This window comes from Thalassophryne amazonica, chromosome 18, assembly GCF_902500255.1.
Source record: "Thalassophryne amazonica chromosome 18, fThaAma1.1, whole genome shotgun sequence".
Classification (NCBI taxonomy): Eukaryota; Metazoa; Chordata; class Actinopteri; order Batrachoidiformes; family Batrachoididae; genus Thalassophryne; species Thalassophryne amazonica.
Window position 1 is genome coordinate 50,222,280 of NC_047120.1, and position 21,039 is coordinate 50,243,318.

A 21,039-nucleotide genomic window follows, 5' to 3' on the forward strand; every position below is an offset into this window, starting at 1 on the left:
CATCTAATCTGGGTGGACATCAGGATCACCAAGGGGGAGGGAACCCTGAAGTCTGGCACAGTGTGAAGTCCTTATCTGGTGGATAGAACAATACTACAGATGTCAGCTAGTTTCCAGGAATTCCTGAAATGAATTCATTTGCTTTGCAAATGTTTTACATGATGAGCTGCATTTTTCCTTTCACCTATTCAAACTTTACTCTTTCTGTCCCGTTCTTTGCTCTGAAACCTTTTTTAATCTCCTCTCCCTGTTCTCCCTCTTTGTTAATCCTCACTCCAGGTCTTAGTATTCGACTTTGGAAGTGAAGTGTATGTGTGGCACGGGAAAGACGTGCCCTTGGGTGACCGTAAAGTTGCTGTCAAACTGGGAAAGCAGCTCTTCAACGGCAGCTACGACTACAGCACCTGCAGAGTCAACCCTCTTGACGCTTCCTCCACAAACACAGACATTCCTCAGTCAGTATATTATGCCAACATCATGTCCTTCACATATCTGTAAAGCTTTGCTGCTGTGAAAATTATGTGCACTGAAATTTTTTTTCCTAGAATATATAAATCCGAGCTTTTATCGAAATTGCTTGAGAATGTTTCTAACGTTTCAAGTGACAGTGTCTCTGTACTCAAGCTAATTTTTGATTTTTGTGGGGAAAAATTCAGACTCCTAATAATTTTTTGTGTGTGTTGTGGTAGCCCCTAGTGGTTGTAGAATGTCATTATAGCTGACAAAAACAGCACAAAAGAGATGTTTTACACTTTCTGACTGTGATTGTGAAAATGACGTCCAGGCGAGGGGAGGGCCGGCCAAGCTGGACTCTGTTTGGCCGGCTGTCGGAGCACAATGAAACATCCTTGTTTAGAGAAAAGTTCCTGGACTGGGCTGAGCGGAAGAAAGAGGAAGCAGCTCCACCTGAGGAAGTCAAGGTAAACAAAATGAGTCTTTTCTGTGCTCTCTGCTGCTTTGCATATCACTCACATGCTGTAAATATGCTTTTGTTGTTGTTTGTCCTTTTTGGCTACCGTGCATCCAGAAAGTATTCACAGTGCTACACTTTTTCCACATTTTGTTATGTTACAGCCTTTTTCCACAATGGAGTAAATTCATTTTTTCCTTCAAATTCTACTCACAACACCCCATAATGACAACATGAAAAGTTGTTTGTTTTTTTTTTTTTTTTGGCAAATTTCTTTTCTTAAAAGTAAAAAAACTAGGAAATCACATGTACGTAAGTATTCACACCCTTTGCTCAATACTTTGTTGATGCACCTTTGGCAGCAATTACAGGCTCAAGTCTTGACTATGATCCCACAAGTTTGGTGCACCTATCTTTGGGCAGTTTTGCCCAATCCTCTTTGCAGCACCTCTCAAGCTCCATCAGGTTGGATGAGGAGCGTCAGTGTACAGCCATTTTCAGATCTCTCCAGAGATGTTCAATCAGATTCAGGTCTGGGCTCTGGCTGGGCCACTCCAGGACCTTCACAGAGTTGTCCTGAAGCCACTCCTTTGATATCTTGGCTGTGTGCTTAGGGTCATTGTCCTGCTGAACGATGAACCGTTACCCCAGTCTGAGGTGAAGAGCACTCTGGAGCAGGTTTTCATCCAGAATGACTCTGTACATTGCTGCATTTATCTTTAATCATTCACCAGATAATTTTGTTTCTCATTGTCTGAGAGTCCTTCAGGTGCCTTTTGGCAAACTCCAAGTGAGCTGCCATTTACCATTTAGTAAGGAGTGACTTCCATCTGGCTGCTCTACCATACATTCTTGGTCACCTCCCTGACTAAAGCCCTTCTCCACCAATTGCTCAGTTTAGACGGTGGTCAGCTGTAGGAGGAGTCCTGGTGGATCTGAACGTTTCCATTTTCAGATGATGGAGGCCACTCTGCTCAATGGGGCTTTCAAAGCAGCAGAAATGTTCCTGTACCCTTCCCCACATTTGTGCCTTGCGACAATCCTGTCCTGGAGGTCTACAGACAATTCCTTTGACTTCATGTTTGGTTTGTGCTCTGACATGCACTGTCAACTGTGGGACCTTATTTGTAGACAGGTGTGTGTCTTTCCAAATTATGTTCAATCAACAGAATTTACCCCAAGTGGACTCCAATTAAGCTGTAGAAACATCTCAAGGATGATCAGTGGAAACAGAATGCACCTGAGCTCAATATTGAGCTTCATGGCAAAGACTGTGAATATTTGTGTATGTGCATTTTCTTTTCTTTTTCTTTTTTTTTTAATAAATTAAAAAAAAAAAACTTTTCACATTGTTATTATGGGGTTTTGTGTATAGAATTTTGAGGGGAAAAAAATGTATTTCATCCATTTTGGAATAAAGCTGTAACATAAAACATGGAAAATGGGAAGCGCTGTGAATACTTTCCAGATGCACTGAATATGCAGGTTGCAGTACAATAATTGTTCATGTGTGAAAATGGCCCAAATTGAAGTTGCCAAGTTGCCTGTTATGGTTTGAATCTGGATGTGTTCATGTCTTCCTCCAATTAAGCTCAGCCTCTATGCTGCTTTTGTGTTAAATGCATAAATGTACCAAAAAAGACGATCATATTCTAAATGTTTTCTTTGTCTGCTTAGACCCCGGTGCCATCTAGTCCACGCTGCACATTTGAGTTGGACTTGCAGCCGTGCGACGCCAGAGCGCTGCTGGACAATGAGCCTGAGCCGGTGAAGACCATTCTAGAGAACGTGGACGTCCAGCGTGGTCACAGCATTGTGCGGACAGAGGATGACAGGCAGGCGGAGCTGGCCACAGTCGCCGTGGACGCCTGGCACATCAAAGAGTACAGTGAGGAGGAACTGCCTAAGGAGAGCCTGGGCCAGTTACATGAGGGTGACACCTACATCATTCGTTGGAAGTACTCCATCACCACGCTTGGTGAGCCTTTGCTATATCCAAAAACCAAAAGCAGTTTGAATTGTAGAAGGTTGTAATTTGATGGAAAATAAGGAAAACTCTGTGGAAGGGTTATTTGAATGATCGACAACTAATTACACCCATGTGTGTATTTTGTACACGTAGGTATTATTTTCATCCCTGTGTGTGTGTGTGTGTGTGTGTGTGTGTGTGTGTGTGTGTGTGTGTGTGTGTGTGTGTGTGTGTGTGTGTGTGTGTGTGTGGACAAAATTACTCTGTGTTTTTCCTATTTGAAACAAACTTGGGTCAGCCAAGGACAAAGTGACTTGATTTTTGAGGAAAAATTTAGTTAAATCATAGTCACAGGACAAGATCAAAATTTGTTTTGCTGAATTTGGTAAAACTAGGCATTCTGAGGAATTGCTTAAAGGTACGCCTGTCATTACACTCAAACACTAACGGTGGTTGATCTTTTGAGAAATGATTCAGTTCAATTCATTTCATTTATATGGCGCCAAGTCACAACAGAGTTGCCTCAAGGCGCTTCACACAAGTAAGGTCTAACCTTACTAACCCCCAGAGCAACAGTGGTCAGGAAAAACTCCCTCTGAGGAAGAAACCTCAAGCAGACCAGACTCAAAGGGGTGACCCTCTGCTTGGGCCATGCTACTGACATAAATTACAGAACAATTCACAAAACAAATACACATGACAGGAGGGTCTCCAGCACAAATACCACACCCATCTCTGGATGGCAGAATCAGGCATCAGAAAGACAAGAAATACAGTATAATTTGTCAGCATTAAACAAGAAAAACAGGAAATACTAGCCCTGAGCTTCACTAAAAGCTCAGGGCTAGTGGCCCGATGATGACCTTGTCCTCATCCTGGACTTGGATTCTGTGGCTGTGGCGATGACCGGAGTGTAGTGGGGTCTGGGAGACTGGTTGTACCTCTAGCGTGATTGTTTGTCCGATTTGGTCTCCATCTGATGCCCAACTCTCACCTGTGGCTCCAAGTAGCTGTTTATATGCAGCAGCAGCTTCCACACCCCAGTAAACCACTTTGACTGGTGGCCCAAACCAGGTGGGAGTAGCTGACGAATCTAAATCCAAACAGGGAGAAAGGCCGTTACCACCGTGCATTGTTGAGTGAAGAGAGTAAGAAGAGGCATCTTGGTCATCTGCTGCATCCATCTCCAGTTGTCTTGACCTGGTCCTGCTACTGGATGTGGGTGGTCTCAGATGAGAGATAAGGTCTATGACGCGACACTCTTCCTCACCTTAAACAATGTCACATAATTAAACACTAATATGTAGGCTTATATCACAAGGTCATAGCTATTTAGCTCACAGTTTGGAGCTAATCTGAACTCAACACGGTGAAACAGTTGCATGTTAATCGAGTCAAGGGGTTCAGTTGTGGACAGAGGTGATCAAACGTCAAGGCCACAGAAACATATATTATGGTATCAGAGAATCACAAAGAATTAATTTACCTGACTCAGTTTACATGTAAGTTGCGCGTGTTCAGCTCTCTGAGAGCTCCTTAATGGTGACTGTTGTTTCTACATTAACGTCAAGCTAAAATTTTGATCATACTGTATCTTCTCTTGTAGATAGTCTGACGAAACAGCTGTTTATAAGTGGTCATTTTGCACACTTGTCGTTAACTCCCACCACCCATGTTTTCTGCACACTAAAGGTTTATTGAAGTTGCATCCCCAGTAAAGGATAAGAGTGAGAGACTTGCATTAGCTGCTGCATCGAGCTGCTGTAATCGGAGCAGGAGGAAACACCAAAAAAGCAATATGTACTTGGCGGAGGGTTATTGTGTTGCTGCAGTAGGGAGGATAATGGTAATTTAATTGGGGCTTGTGTGGTCTGGAAATAAAACCTTTTTCTCTGATGGATGATGTGAAGATAAGGTGCCTTGAGGTGTTCAAACATTTTGTCCTCTGGGTGTTTAATGTTTTTGTTGTCAGTGGGGAAGCGGCAGAAGCCGGGGGAGCTGAGTGCTGGTACTCCCGGACGAGAGAGGACGGCTTGTTTTTTCTGGCAGGGCCGTCACTCCAGTATCAGTGAAAAAGGTACCTCAGCCCTCATGACAGTGGAGCTGGGCAGCCACAGGGGGGCACAAGTGAGTATAACTTTATCATATGTCAGTATGTTTGCTAGATATCTGCTGGACAGCACTCACTCAGGTCCACTTTGTCAGTTGTCAGTGCTAATGTTAGTTACAGTTACAAATTCTAACTTGATTTCCCGGAAGGAGTCAGTGGGGAGGGAAACATTTTAACGAAGGTTTGTGAGATATATTTTTCCTCGGTGTAACTTAGGAATTCAGAGTTCCCAGTTTCCCTTGAATGCAGCATGAACTGTGAACCTTGCGTGCACCTCTTCCTCTTTCATGTCATCTGTGTGATCTTACAAAACAAACTTGCTATATTTGCCATGCTCGTACAGCACGGCTGCAAAGCTCACACGGGCACCAGACGGGTGGCGAAATGGGCCGCGGACAAACTAACACACGGATAAGGACCAGAACAGATGGGAATATGCCTGATGTGGAACACAAACAAATTGTCCCTGGGTTTTTTTTTTTGTTGTTTTTTTTTCTTTATCCTATAAATTGTCCATCAGAACTGGGCCTGAGCAGCCCCCCCAAAAAAACACTTAAATAACCAATAAAGTTGCTATGATAGACCACAAAAATAAAGGTATTTTTATAACAATTATATTTCAACACAAATGAATTTTGTGAAAAATTTAAACACATTGATAAAACAGAAAGGGTGTGATAATCATATATATATATATATATATATATATATATATATATATATATATATATATACACACTCAGCAAAAATATAAATGCAACACTTTTGGTTTTGCTCCCATTTTGTATGAGATGAACTCAAAGATCTAAAACTTTTTCCACATACACAATATCACCATTTCCCTCAAATATTGTTCACAAACCAGTCTAAATCTGTGATAGTGAGCACTTCTCCTTTGCTGAGATAATCCATCCCACCTCACAGGTGTGCCATATCAAGATGCTGATTAGACACCATGATTAGTGCACAGGTGTGCCTTAGACTGTCCACAATAAAAGGCCACTCTGAAAGGTGCAGTTTTGTTTTATTGGGGGGGGATACCAGTCAGTATGTGGTGTGACCACCATTTGCCTCATGCAGTGCAACACATCTCCTTCGCATAGAGTTGATCAGGTTGTCAATTGTGGCCTGTGGAATGTTGGTCCACTCCTCTTCAATGGCTGTGCGAAGTTGCTGGATATTGGCAGGAACTGGTACACGCTGTCGTATACGCCGGTCCAGAGCATCCCAAACATGCTCAATGGGTGACATGTCCGGTGAGTATGCCGGCCATGCAAGAACTGGGACATTTTCAGCTTCCAAGAATTGTGTACAGATCCTTGCAACATGGGGCCGTGCATTATCCTGCTGCGACATGAGGTGATGTTCTTGGATGTATGGCACAACAATGGGCCTCAGGATCTCGTCACGGTATCTCTGTGCATTCAAAATGCCATCAATAAAATGCACCGGTGTTCTTCGTCCATAACAGACGCCTGCCCATACCATAACCCCACCGCCACCATGGGCCACTCGATCCACAACATTGACATCAGAAAACTGCTCACCCACACGACGCCACACAGGCTGTCTGCCGTCTGCCCTGGACAGTGTGAACCGGGATTCATCCGTGAAGAGAACACCTCTCCAACGTGCCAAACGCCAGCGAATGTGAGCATTTGCCCACTCAAGTCGGTTACGACGACGAACTGGAGTCAGGTCGAGACCCAGATGAGGACGATGAGCATGCAGATGAGCTTCCCTGAGATGGTTTCTGACAGTTTGTGCAGAAATTCTTTGGTTATGCAAACCGATTGTTTCAGCAGCTGTCCGAGTGGCTGGTCTCAGACGATCTTGGAGGTGAACATGCTGGATGTGCAGGTCCTGGGCTGGTGTGGTTACACGTGGTCTGCGGTTGTGAGGCTGGTTGGATGTACTGCCAAATTCTCTGAAATGCCTTTGGAGACGGCTTATGGTAGAGAAATGAACATTCAATACACAAGCAACAGCTCTGGTTGACATTCCTGCTGTCAGCATGCCAATTGCACGCTCCCTCAAATTTTGCGACATCTGTGGCATTGTGCTGTGTGATAAAACTGCACCTTTTAGAGTGGCCTTTTATTGTGGACAGTCTAAGGCACACCTGTGCACTAATCATGGTGTCTAATCAGCATCTTGATATGGCACACCTGTGAGGTGGGATGGATTATCTCAGCAAAGAAGTGCTCACTATCACAGATTTCGACTGGTTTGTGAACTATATTTGAGGGAAATGGTGATATTGTGTATGTGGAAAAAGTTTTAGATCTTTAAGTTCATCTCATACAAAATGGGAGCAAAACCAAAAGTGTTGCATTTATATTTTTGTTGAGTGTGTATATGTACGTATATATATATATATATATATATATATAGGACCAAAAGTTACTGCCAACAGCTAGCCAATCAGAGCGCAGCATATGAAGGTTAGGAACTAGCTGACAGACGCTGGTTGAAAAAATGGCAACAAACATGTCAACAACAGCAGAAAATCGTCTGCCAGCGAGGTTTGCTGAGTTCACAGAGGAGGAACTGGTGGAAATATTGAACTCCAAGGATGCCAGAAACACTAAGAAGGTAGACAAGTATGCTACTGATGTCTTAGAAGCATTCATATGCTGTTCACAACAAAATAAGTTGATCTAATTTACTTGACTCTTTGTTGTTTGCTTAATTTGGGAGGGGGGTGGAGAACATAATTGATGGATGGCAAGTCATCCAACATAGAGAAATATTGGATGAAGAAAAGTTATATTGGATGAGGCGTAGCCGATATATATAACTCCCCTCACGTTTTCTACATCTACAGTCACTCAGTTCTTGAGGACAGATGTTCCAGTACTGAGCCTTTTTTATCCTTGCCAGTATGAAATGGGGGGGGGGGGTTAAATCAGCATGTCCAATTGTCCATCCGTCCATTTTTGCGTGTTAGCGTGATATCTCAAGAACCAGTTGACCAATTTCATTCATATTTAGCATAAGGAGGTACTTGGGTGATCCCCAGACAGTTTGTATTACCGATTTATTACGACCGGACGGTAGATATGTTGATATATTGATTTAATTGTACTCCTTGCGATATGAAGCTCTTCACAACAACTCTTGACATTTTATTTGCTGAATTGCACAAAAATAGTTGGAATTGCTACATTAACAAATTTGGACATACAGTACTTTCCTCAAATTAAAGCAGAGTGAGAGACTGTATAGATTTACTATGTGCTTTCAGTTCTGATATGCTGTTACAAAATTTAAATTTGTCTAATACACAAACCAACTGTCATCACAAGGATGTGTTCAGGTCATAGTCGAGCAGAGTTTTCACGTTTGTGTTTTGATTTGCTTTTGTCCAGGTGATGGTGACTCAGGGAAAGGAGTTCCCATGTTTCCTTCAGCTGTTCCAGGGAGGCCTGATCATCCACAAAGGCAATAGAGACGACGACCACAGTGACAAAAATGGTATTAAAAGAAAGTGTGACGATGCGTATTAGGGCTGCAACCGTGAAATATTCTGTGGATTAGTCTTGCAATTTCATAATGTTATGGCTTAATGGAAGTGATACAGACTGATGTTTTCTATGATGAGAAAAAGATTCCAGTGGAGGCAGCTTGAAATCTGATCAATTACAACCTGTGAGCCACAGCGGGAGAAGTACTAAAACATACAAGGAAACCTTAAAGAAACTCTGCACATAAGGCTTATTGCATTCAGTAAGTAATGACAGAGTCCGCAGAAAAAAACCTTAATCTGCTCGTATGGTCACAGGGAGCCAGGACAGGCACAACATGATCAAACACGGTTTAATTCGAGACCCCAGCAGCCATATTCTGAACCATCTGCAAGCATGTCATTTTTGTAAAATAGCAAGATATAACTAATTTGGCAGTATTTCGGCACAAATTGTGTGTATGTGTCCAGACGGCTGGAGATTGTTCTGTGCACGTGGTGAAGCAGAGGTGGAGGCGTCACTGGTGGAGGTGGACTGCCGGCGTGCCAGCCTGCGTTCCCGCAGCAGCCTGGTGCTGCTGAATCCTCACACAAGCCATCTGTACTTATGGCACGGCTGCAAAGCTCACACGGGCACCAGACGGGTGGCGAAACGGGCCGTGGACAAACTAACACACGGGTAAGGACCAGAGCAGACGGGAATATGCTTGATGTGGAACTCACATAAATTGTCTGAGGGGTTTTTTTTTTCCTAAAGGTGTCCATCAGAACTGGGCCTGAGCAGAACCAAGAGTGTGAAGGTGGAGGAGGTGGAGGAGGGCAGTGAGCCTGCAGAGTTCCTGAAGGCTTTGGGTTTGCAGGATAAGAAGGCCTACGACTGCATGCTGCAAGGTACATCCTGATGTTCACAGTCCGCTTCCTAAATTCCTCCGATTGGCCAGAACTGTATCCGGACCTGGTGGATCAGTAAGGGAGAGGAGTGCTTCTTCTCACATCCTGAATTATTTGTGTTTTGCCTTCAGATCCAGGGAAGTACAACTTCACTCCCCGGCTTTTCCGGCTCACTTCCAGCTCCGGGGTGTTTGAATGGGAGGAGAAGTTGTATCCTGCCAGAATGACAGAGGGAGTCATGGCGATGCCCTTCCTCCAGGAGAACCTCTACTCCGCTCAGCAGCCGGGTAACACATGCCTGTAGCCATGTTCTGCTTTTTTGTTTGTTTGGCGTTTAATGGTGTCTATCATGTTACTTATGATGGTTAACACTAAGTCACAAACCCACACAAAGGTGTTGGTGCCGTCTATAGGTGGGCTTCCATTACCCTACAAATTGTGCAGTTTGAAGTAAACGTGTATATTTTAAGGTAAAAAAAAAAAAAAATCACAAAAACATTTCCATGCTTGCATGAGGTGTTTTTTCAGGCACTTTGAAAACGCTAATAGGATTAATAAATGAAATAGTTTTGACTGTGTTAAATGTTTGGTTTCCAAAGTAAAGGTCAAACAAGCTCAGTGTCCATTGGATTCTATGACATACGTACGTTACCTTGTAGTGTGATAACTATGCATAACAGATGATGCCAACTGTCCCTTTTTTGGAGCATCATTAACTCAACCAATGATTTGCATCACTTTTTATCTTTTAACTTTTCAACCCTGTAAAATTGAAATTGACCTTTGTTGCCGTTTTTGCAGTTTTTACCCCATAACTAGTCATAAAGTCCAAACTGTACCTTTTTGGAATCTTCATGCTCAGACAAAATTTTTTTTTTTATGTTGACCCCTTTGTAATCCTTCATTGACCCCTCCTGCCTGACTGTAGCTGCCATCCTGGGATGACCACCATACATTTTTCAACTCCCTATAGATTGGTGTTTTTATAGATTGGTTTTGCCACCCTGGGTAGTAGTGACGGGCACATTTTCAGGGGTCTGGCACAAGGCCAAATGTGAGGGTTCTAATCCTCTGGTCGTTCTGTACCAGCTTTGTTTCTGCTTGACAACCATATGGAGGTGTACCTGTGGCAGGGCTGGCAGCCTGAAGACAAAGAGTGTGCCGGTTCTGCAAAGATTCGTTGGGACAATGAGAAGAAGTGCGCCATGGAGACTGTGCTGCAGTACTGCAAAGGTTAGGGGTCACTGACATCCATTATTGTTAAAGAGCCTCTGCACCACCTTCACCAATACTGACTAGCTGTGTGTTTTGCAGAGAAAAACTCTCAGCATCCCCCTCAAGCTTATCTGATCCTAGCGGGATGTGAACCCCTCACCTTCACCAACATCTTCCCATACTGGGAAAAGAACCTCAGCGTCACCGCTCAGGTGGGGCTTTGTTTCATGTGACCTTTTCATTATATTCTGTTGGAAAACTCTTCCAGTTTCTCATACTGCTTCATTGCAGCTGGTAGAAAGAATCCAGTTATGTTGTTCTGCAGGATCTATGTCAGTGAAGAAATCCTCAGAGCGCCCCCTGATGCTCACTAGCAGAATTACACTGAGTGTAAAGTATGCTCTTAATTTTAAATTCCACTTCAGTCACTTCAGTATCAAGTTTTTTGTGATCCTGGTGCTTCCTGTCTTACTGTGTGGTTGAGACTCGGATGCTAAGCGGACCAGTGGAGTACCAGGTGTTGTCAGAGGATCCCTGGATACCGCTGGAATGACTTTGTGTCAAGCTAATGATTGCTTAGCGAGCCTCAGATGAAGAGTGTCACTTGCATGGTGAGGGCGCGTCAGCAATGACTTCTTGGACATGTGGCGTGTTTCTTGGGGCACGATCCAGCACGCTAGTGCCTCAGTGTTGAGGATCCAAACAGCTGGAGAAGGCCAACAGTATGACCATGTTTCAACACATATGCTGTTACTATTGAGAGATGGGGATGGACTGGTTGTCTGTGTGAGTGGTTGCCATCAAGGAGCCAAGGCAAATGTGTGGTGTTGCTGATGTGGTGACATGGTAACAGCACACGCTCCCAGAACCCGACTTCAGAGTCATCACATAGAACTGATTCTGTAATTATTCTATTCCAGGTGTCTACGATATATATATATATATATATATATATATATATATATATATATATATATATATATATATATATATATATATATATAGCTTTGAGTTCAGCTTCTTACACTGGAAAAGTTCTGTAAGTTGTCTCTTGATGTGGAGACTTTTAAACTAAAGCACCCAATCAGAACAATATTACAACCAAAATTCCTCCACAATGTGCTTTAAAACAGCCTGCTGTCTCTTATGCTGCGTTTACACATAACGACCACAAGTCACGAATGCCACGAAGTACACATTCTTGGCCGCTGATGATTCGGGGCAGAGGCGTCATGTGTCCTCAGGAACTGCTGCAACCTGTTACCACACGTTACGATTAATGGCACGTGTTGCTGGAGAATTATCAGGAACCAGTACGCACGGTCAAGAATAGTGTTCCATGTTGTTGCTCGCTATTGTGCGTAACAGCGCATCGTTAAGTTCTGTCACGTTGTGAACGAGGTGAATTGTCTCCACACACACACACCCATATTCATCCAACCGAATTCAGATCGCTCCAGTTTTTCAGAAGAACTTTATGACTTCATGCGTAGTTGGGCTCTGTGCCATGGAGTGGCACAGAGAGGAGGAGGAGGACAGAGCCAGATATGTGGCTTCATGCGGCTCTCGTCTCGTGCATTTTCCCAAACATCAGGCACATGCAGCAGGTGGAACACCTGCAGGAGCGCGCTGAAGAGCACTGAAATTAGACTTTTAGCCAACTTGGTGTCAGCAGTCAAACTGAATGCGGTGCAGCAGGGTTTGATTGTGCGTACGCTTCTTCCTCCACCGGACTGGAGGAGGTGCAGAGATGTCTGGCTGCACGTGAGTCTCCCCTCTCTCCTCTGGTTGCTCAGACTCGTTCTCCCGCTCATCAACAGCAGGTGGAACACCTGCAGGAGCGTCCTGAGGAGCTTCAGCAGGAACTGTGGAACAACATTTGGAGCCGAGTTTAATTGTGCGCACATGACAGAAAACTGATTCGTCGTGGCGCGCAGTGAAATGTGACGCCGCGTTACAAGTCGTGTCAAAACTTGACAGTTTCCGTGTCACTTCGTAATACCGCGTGACAGTTTGGGCTCCAAGAACCATCACAGGAACCACTACGAACGTTGTCACGTTCTATTAAGGATCACTACTCAAGATGGATCAACACGCTCAGTTGCGACCTCCACGACGTGAGACGAAATGAGGGTGGTGTGTGACATTCGTGGAAGATTTTTGACAGGCAAAAACATGCTTCACGAATATCAAGAATATCACGCACTATTAAGAAACCTATTCAGATGGGTTAAGTCACGTTAAGAATGTCAGGAATGTGTCACGAATGACAGAAAAATGACATTCGTAACACGTCTTGGTTATGTGTAAACGCACCTTTAGGGCAAAGTCAAATTTAAGGGAAGGATCCTGACGACGTTTTTTTTTTCCTTTGGGGTTACTGGCCGATAGGCCGCTAACGCTGTCGTGGCGCAGCGTCTGTTGTATTCGGCAGCGGCATCCGTTTATTGTGATATCTCAACTAACTTTTTTCTAATTTGGCAAGGGTGTAATATGGGTCACTGAAGTTGTTTTAGTCTAAAATTCATATTCATAGATTTGTTCGTTTGTAAACGGCAGCCATTTTTATGCTGATAATGGCCATTTTGCCTTGGCAACGGCTCTTTAATTATCGGCTCAGTTAAAGAGCCGGCTCAACACGGCTCTTTAATTGAGCCGTGTTGCCAACCGAACGGTACCTCGTAAAAATTAGTCCACCCTGCCTTCACTGTGCGTGCGTTATTAGCCACGGTTCACGGGTTATCACCTTGTTTCTGCTTCAAACTGCACTCCAGTCATCATCTACCTCAGCGACAGATATCTGAAGCTTTTTTACAACAATCATTTCCACATAAATTCAACATTATTTCATCATAAAAGATGGAGGAAGCAATTAGTGCCGCAGCTACACGAGCTGCTAGCTGATGCGTTCACTGCGTGTCGGCCATTTCATAGCATCACAGAGTATTGCCTTGTTTCTGCTTAAAACTGACTTTAGAATGATTTAAGAGGTTTAAACTTGTCATCTAATGGTTAATAATGACATTATTCCATTTGATCGCTTTGGGTGAAGAGACTCTGTCTGAGACAAGCAGCTGAGCTCCGAAATGATGCATGCGCAGTGGAGGCAGGCGTACCGTTCGGTCTGCGACACAGTTAACCCACAGGGCCCTTGGAACTCTAGTTTTTTTGTTTGTTTGTTTGTTTGATTGTTTTTGCTTAATATCAAACCTCTAGTTGCTTACTAATCCGGCCTCCAAAAACCTGTTCAGCAGTTGACTGATTATGTGCCAATTGAATCAGAACCAGTGGTTTTAGTTCACTTCCAGTCCAGAGCAGTGTGCTTTAAATCAGACTGAGAATATAAGGAAACGATCACCAGAAAACTTTTGTAAAACTTGGTCCTGACCTTGAATTACCGTGTTTTCTGGCGTATAAGTCACACCTGTTTAAAAAAAAAATGCCTCTTGAAGAAGAAAAACCTAATTAGAAATCACACCCTTATCTGTATTTTCAACTCATGATTTTTTTTTTTTGTGTGTGCATCATTGCAGTGTGTTTTTTTATTATTATTTTTATTATTGTCATTTATTCTTTTATTATTGCAGCTTACTTTGCTTAATGATTTGATTCCTTGGAAAGTTACAAGTCTCCAGACCTCCCAAACTAGTAAATGAAAATAATAAAAGGTGACTTGTACTCTGGAAAATTCGGAAAAAGGAAAAAAAAAAATCATAATGTGAAAGTAGGATTTTATTTATAAAAATTGAGATGTAATGTGGTTGCTTGTCATCTTCACATCCTCTGGAGGCTTCATAATAAAGTATTTTATTGCAGTAGTGCTCGTCAACATGAAACAAAGCTGATGGAGTCATTCAGTAATCCCACAACCAAAAGAATGACTTTATATTAAAATGTACAGATTATTGAGCAGGAATGGCTGAGTGTGAGGCATCATGAGGAGAGTTTCCATCCAAATGTTGAGTTTTGCTCAATGTACAGAGAGATAAGACTACCTGGGAGGTGAACCAGCAACCCTTCTGTTGATGGATAATGTGGTCGACCGCCTGAGCTGCAGTCATCGTGCGTGTTGATGATGTTTTAGTGTTTGTAAGCAGGTTAAAACGTGTCGCATGTGTGTGCACGCAGGTTGAAGGCTCAAAGAACAAAGTGATCCTGGTGAAGGAGGCGCTGGCTAAACTCAACAAGCAGCAGTTCTCCATCGAGGAGCTGACGAGGAAACCTTTACCTGAGGGAGTGGATCCTCTGCGCCTGGAGGATTACCTCTCTGACCAGGACTTCAAGGTAGGAAACACCCCAAAGGTGCTGCTAAGATCTCAGGCCTCCATCATGCATGTGTCTGTCTCACAACCCCCCCCCACCCCCCCCCCCACCCCCCCCCCCCCCAAGTTTCCACGTGTCTCACTACAATTAGACAAACAGTCGCATCCTGGGAAACATTAGTGAGTCAGTCCTCTGTGACCTAGTTAAAAATAGGTCACCCTCAAAACCTAGTCACCACTTTGACTCATATGGATCTTTTCATAATCTTATGTAGTAAGACTTTGAGGCATTCGTTTTGGGGGGGGCAGGGGGTGACATATGGATTCCACTTGTTATTGTTATGCAATTCGATATGTATTTGATGGCGATTCAGTTCCTTACAGTGCGGTACGATATAATTCTACATGATGCAAAGAAATTATAGCAAAAATCTAAATAGAAAATAAGAAGCTCCAATCCAGTATGGTACTATGGTGTTCTTCTTCTGATTCTACTAGAGGTAGAGAATTTGTTTTACTCCTTATAAGCAGCAAATTTGCCAGAATCAACATTAAAGAACGGGAATCGGTTCAGTCATAGTTGGAACCTGTTTGATCACACAGTCAGAACTGAAACGGTAAACAGTAAAACGTCACTCTGTGAGTGACTTAAAGTGAGTCACTCATTGACAGAGTACCGCCTGGGCAAAAGTACTTTGAGATACTTTTCTCACCAGTTTTGCAAGTTAAGGAGTGCAGCGGCAACCACGGCATTCTTTCCAAATGACCTGCGTCTTGTCAAGTTTCCCATCTTTAAAAAAAAAAAAAAAAAAAAAGCCTAAATAATTCCAAACGCCTGATTTAAATGTTTTAGGTGCATCAAAAACCTCCTAAAACTGCTTGTGCCGTTGTTGCAGGCCTCCATTTTGACATAGATTTGTTACGGTAGAAATGTGCTTCAGGCTTCCGTTCATGGTGCATTCAATGTGCATCTGAATAAAATCGATGCAAGCACGCAGCGACCGATAATCACGATTTCATCCCGTCAGTTGAATCGATGCACACTGAATTAATCAATACACTCGCATCACGCATGTTTGTATCTAGTTACCGATTTGTATCGATTAATCTCCACATCGTCATCTGTTTGAGGCAAAAAAGAAAAAAGTGTTTCTACAAAACTCTGACATCTGAGTGAAATGTCAGTTATTCCTTAGATACCGATCGTTATTGATTCTGTGTGGTGCTCTAAATGCTCTGAAACCTTCTTGTCCAACAGTATTTTCCCATTAAATTCCAAATATCATGTTAAGGTGCTGTGACATTTACACTTCTGTGTGTGTTTTGCAGAGGCTACTAGAAATGACGCGAGTGGAATTCAACGCCCTGCCAAAGTGGAAACAAAAGAACCTGAAGAAAAGTAAAGGCTTGTTTTGAAGCAGCTTTTTGTCTTCAGTAGAATTTCTTCCCTTTTGTGTTAATAAATAAAAATAAAAAAAATAGCCACAAACCCCACTTTGTAAAGGACTACAAACCTAATGTACAATGTCGACAAAATGTTTTTTATTGTGAAATAATTCAGTGTCATTGGAATTGCCAACAAGTGCGTGCAATGTTTTTAATGTGGTAAATATAGATGTCCGTGCATTATAAATATGTAACATACTCAGTGTTGATGCTGTTTTCGTGTTGAAGCCAGACTTTTGTCACTTTTTCTAAGACTGCGTGTTTGTATAAAAGATGATTGCAGTCTACAGCATTGTGAAAATTATTCATTGATTTTTACAACTGATTACAGAAAGAGCTCCGCGTGATGGCATTAAATTGTTCAGAGGGGTGGAATGAAATCAAAACAATTCCGTTACGAACACCATTTCAACTACTTGTCTAAGATTTTGTTCCATGCTCAAAGAATTGTTGAAATGAAATTTTAATATTTTTTGCTGGCATTCAATTTTGCTTGGTGTGTATGGGGGGGGTGGCGCCAAACCACAATTGTCCCCCCCTTAAATTCTGTCCATACATATGTAAAGACTTGTCAGCCGTGTATCATGTACTCTGAATTTTTAGCTTTGCAGACACTCTGTGTATGAATGCATGTAATCAGTGTCACTAGGAATTAGCAGATCCTGTTTTTAATTTATATTTACGGTACGGAACACTTTCTGCATCTCAGTCAATCTCAGTCCATTGTAATGGTTGCTTTACACACCTGGTTTTTGGGGACCACATCTAACTCTTGTCTGTGTTAATGTGACATAAAACTGCTTTTATTATACAAAAAACTTTGATTATTTGTTTTTATATAACGCCTAACAATCCTGACAATGTAGTCCATACCTGATGCTATACATTGAGTTCTTCCTGTGCAGACTCCCATCTGTTTTCCTCAGTCCGGTGAAAAATCGCGACAGAATTTGTAGTGCTCTTAATCCAACAGCGCTTGTACTTCAGGTAGCGACATCCCAGTGAATACTGCAAATTAGAGACTGATTATCGGCCTATCCGTGCTGCAAATGAATGAGCACTGTTAATGAAACAAACCCACCATGTTTGTTTTTAAGCTATGCCGTCACTGTTAGTGTGAGCGTGCGTGATGTGGCGGCGTCGTGCACTGTAAATGGAACGCAATGGCATATGGGACAAATGACATACAAACCACCATTTAAGTGACAAGGACCTGTTTAGGTGTTACATAAAACTGGAGGTACAGTGCAAACAATGTCTTATTGTTTCAAGCATGTACTGTATTATAAAAGTTGCTGTGTAATATGTCTGACATTCTCTGGGTGATATTCACAATGAGTTTGATGCAACTTTATGCGATATGCCTCATAAGTGCTGATAGATAAGATCTGCTTTTCTTTTTTGGCACATAAAAACTAACAATGGTGTTATGGGAGTTAAGATTCCCTCCTTTTTAATAAAGAATTTTCTAAAATGTGTAAAACTTTGTTCTCCATGTTTCTGCTAAATTATATTCTTAAACCTGCTCTGAGTTTTGTATTGAAAAAAAAAAATCAGCGCTACCGTAGCAGCTTTGTGTTGTGATTGTTGATTCCTCCCACTCACTCCCTTCAGAACGCAAACTCACAATCTTCAGCATGGGAGCCAGAGAATCCTTTAGATGTTGGGAGAGTTAGTCCTATTGACTACCATATGCACGGTGAGTCCTGCTGGCTTCCATCACACTATAAACACAAAGTGGAAAACCCGTAGCAATAACGCGAGCTAGCTGTTCAACTTCCTTAGCTAACTGCTAACGTGTACTGTTGTTCACCGCAGACTGTATGGAGCTAAAACAAAACAAGATGTGCTTGTTTGTGTAGTGGAGACTTTCATCATTAATTCAACCTCATGTGTTGAGGTACTATGTGCGACAGTAACAAATCGTTTTGAAAGTTTGTGTGGGGAGGGTGGGGGGGTACTGTACATTGAAATTTAGACTTTCTTAAAAACAGTGAGCTATCGACTGCTATAAGCAACAGATTGATTGTTGACGCATCTCAAGGTTCTTGAAATGGAGCAATATCTCCACCTGGTGGACATTTACTATAATGTAAATGTGTGATAATGTAGGTACAACAGAACACAATTTTGCCAAGCACTCTACTAGACAACTGGGTATAAAACATAGCCCAAAATATACCAAAGGTATAAACCAGTCTAGGCTTTATTATTTCTCGGCGTACATTTTGGGCGACGCCAGCCTATATATACCTGGAGATAGTGGGTCTGGGAGTTACCTACCCTACTAAACCTGAGAGACCAACAGAGCATTGCCCAAAACATCTAAGATGAATACAAACACTAATCATGTCTTCTTGAAACTGTCCACACTAACCCTGGTTAAGATTAGTCCACAGACTGTTTTGACTGATTCCTATCAAATTTGGTTCTCAGTCAGTTCTGGCTTTGTGGAATTTGAAGATTCAAGAGATTTCTGCATCTTTGCAATAGAATGACACATTACTCGTGTTAAATTGTTCATATGTAGTACGAGAAGGAGGGGAAGGTAAATTATTCCTCAGTTTGATAAGGATATCATGGACCAAAAATCTTCAGAAAATACTGCAGAGAAAATAAGTCATTCTAACATTTATCCACAAGGAGGCGGTATATACCTACTGTTCCACAAAGTTCATGTCAATTGACTCCAAAATCACACAAAATAATTAAATGACAGCATCTCAGAAATTGTTGGAGAAGCTATTTTAAAATTGCATCATGTGCATCATGTTCTTCCTGAGTCGTGCTCCTTTTGGGAAATATTTGCACACTGGCTTATCACTGTAGACACCAAAATGTGCTGCAGAAAATATTTATTTTCCCCATAACATTTCAGGAGGCAGACATTGCTTCCAGGACTCTGTCTGATTTGTGAACTTATTCTAAACACTATCCTGTAAGCATTAGTTGCAGCATCATGTTTCCTCCGGGGCTCAAGTGTCACAGCAGCCAAGAACACAGCTAAAGGAATAAATAAGCCTACAAACACAAAAATATATCAGTTTGATACATCAAGGAAAACTGAAAATAGGCTTGTATATATAAACAACTGATCTTCAAACCAGGTTTTTTCTCTGTGGTTCGTTCTGAGTAGAATCTATCTTAATGTTGCACATTTTGTGTTCCACCTTAAAATTATTGATCATGAACCAAAAGAAATACTGATTAATATTCCATGTAAGGTGAAGCAACATAAGATTTACCTTTCAGGTGTTATGAAAACATTGTCTATGCCTGATGGGCTGTGATGGCACTGAGAGTTAGACAAGGAGGCACTTGTTTCTGTAATTAGGTTACTCACCTTCTGATTCAATGCCCCCATCAGCCTGCTTACAGAAGAATCAAAGTACCTCTTTCCTCCAAACCACCACCGTGTCCCATTGGTGCCTTGGGCGGTGCGAAGAGATTCCTTAATCTAAGCAGTGACAATCTTGTCCCTCAAAGCTCAACCTATGGGGGTTGGGCATCCTGAAGAGAAACGACAAATCCACAGCATCTGTTTTGACATCAAGAACTCTGCATTGGAAAGGACCACCAACTCTGGAACAACCATCGGGAGAAACGGAGTAGGTAAGTGCAACGTCAAAGGTACCCTGATTCTCACAAAGTGCACAGAGCACTTTCTCGTCATCGCCAACACAATCTTCAGGCAAAAGGAAAAGTTGAAAGTCTCCTGGCATCACTCTCACTCAAAGTATTGACACCTGCTTACCTGCATCATCATCTGAAAGCATGAGCAGAAAGATGTCCACCAAGGCAATGACGGGTCCAGTCAACTGTTGGACAGATTATTGTCTGATGTACTCCAGGATCCAACTAAACATCTGTCTGGACACTGTAAAACTGTCAAAAGATTCAACATCACCAAGTTTGAAGACCCAGAAACTCCACAAAGTACTCAGTCCTGGCTCCTAAGCACTGGGAGGAGCTCAAGACAGCCAAAGCAAGAGCCTCCCAAGAAACACTCGGACACCAGAAAAGAAAGCACCAGAACTGGTTTGGTGAAAATGACCGGGTCCTCGACTTGCAGAAAGATCCGACCTCACAAGAGAAAAAGTCTCAACTACAGCAAAGCGACTCTACAAAGTGAACTTCACAAACTGGAAAATCAGTGGTGGATCAACAAGGCTGCTGAACTCCCAAGTCCTCACCAACAGAAATGACAGCAGAGGCCTTTCCAATGCCACCAAAGCAATCTGCATCCCCTCCAACCAAGGACAAGTACCTCTTCGATACAAGGATGACCTGAGCCGGAGATGACATCGGTGCTTGATGGAAAGAACACTTGCAAGACTGCTTGAACACCCAATCATGGAATCAAAACCCAATCAAAAACGCCCAATCATGGAGGAGGAGGAAGTGCTCAGCCATTGACTAGTACAAAACACTGTGGAAGAACTCAGCTGAAAATCTTGAAACTCTTGTCACGCCGAAAGTCATAAAAAACCAACAAAGTATCTGGAGAAGACAACATTCCTGTTGAGGTCTTTAAAGGAGGAGGTCCCGTTCTGCAATGCCAGCTGCACCAACTCACTGTCAAAATCTGGACTCAAGAAGAAATACCTGCAGACCTGAAAGAATCAATGATTGTCACCATTTACAAGCAGAAAGAAGACAAGTCCAACTGTGGAAACCATCATGGAATCTTCTTGCTGTCTACTGCATGCAAGGTTCTAGCATGGATTGCCAACAACCATCTGGCACCACTAGTAGAAAACATCCTTCATG

The 21,039-nt window shown here is 42.5% G+C and overlaps 1 protein-coding gene across 2 annotated transcripts in view; it reads left to right on the forward strand.

Annotated features, from left to right (window-relative positions):
• The window catches only part of svild (supervillin d), a 114,826-nt gene extending 97,074 nt beyond the window's left edge, over positions 1 to 17,752 (forward strand). Inside the window, exons 18-29 of one of the 2 annotated variants that reach the window (XM_034194745.1) lie at positions 280 to 455; positions 785 to 920; positions 2,588 to 2,888; positions 4,852 to 5,006; positions 8,361 to 8,466; positions 8,927 to 9,134; positions 9,213 to 9,346; positions 9,478 to 9,633; positions 10,436 to 10,579; positions 10,661 to 10,773; positions 14,690 to 14,845; positions 16,153 to 16,239. In XM_034194745.1, coding sequence (XP_034050636.1) covers positions 280 to 455; positions 785 to 920; positions 2,588 to 2,888; positions 4,852 to 5,006; positions 8,361 to 8,466; positions 8,927 to 9,134; positions 9,213 to 9,346; positions 9,478 to 9,633; positions 10,436 to 10,579; positions 10,661 to 10,773; positions 14,690 to 14,845; positions 16,153 to 16,239 — 1,872 coding nt within the window. Of the gene's footprint in view, positions 1 to 279; positions 456 to 784; positions 921 to 2,587; positions 2,889 to 4,851; positions 5,007 to 8,360; positions 8,467 to 8,926; positions 9,135 to 9,212; positions 9,347 to 9,477; positions 9,634 to 10,435; positions 10,580 to 10,660; positions 10,774 to 14,689; positions 14,846 to 16,152 lie in introns of both variants that reach the window. The other variant, XM_034194746.1, reaches the window with a different exon arrangement.
• Positions 17,753 to 21,039: the final 3,287 nt, after the last annotated feature.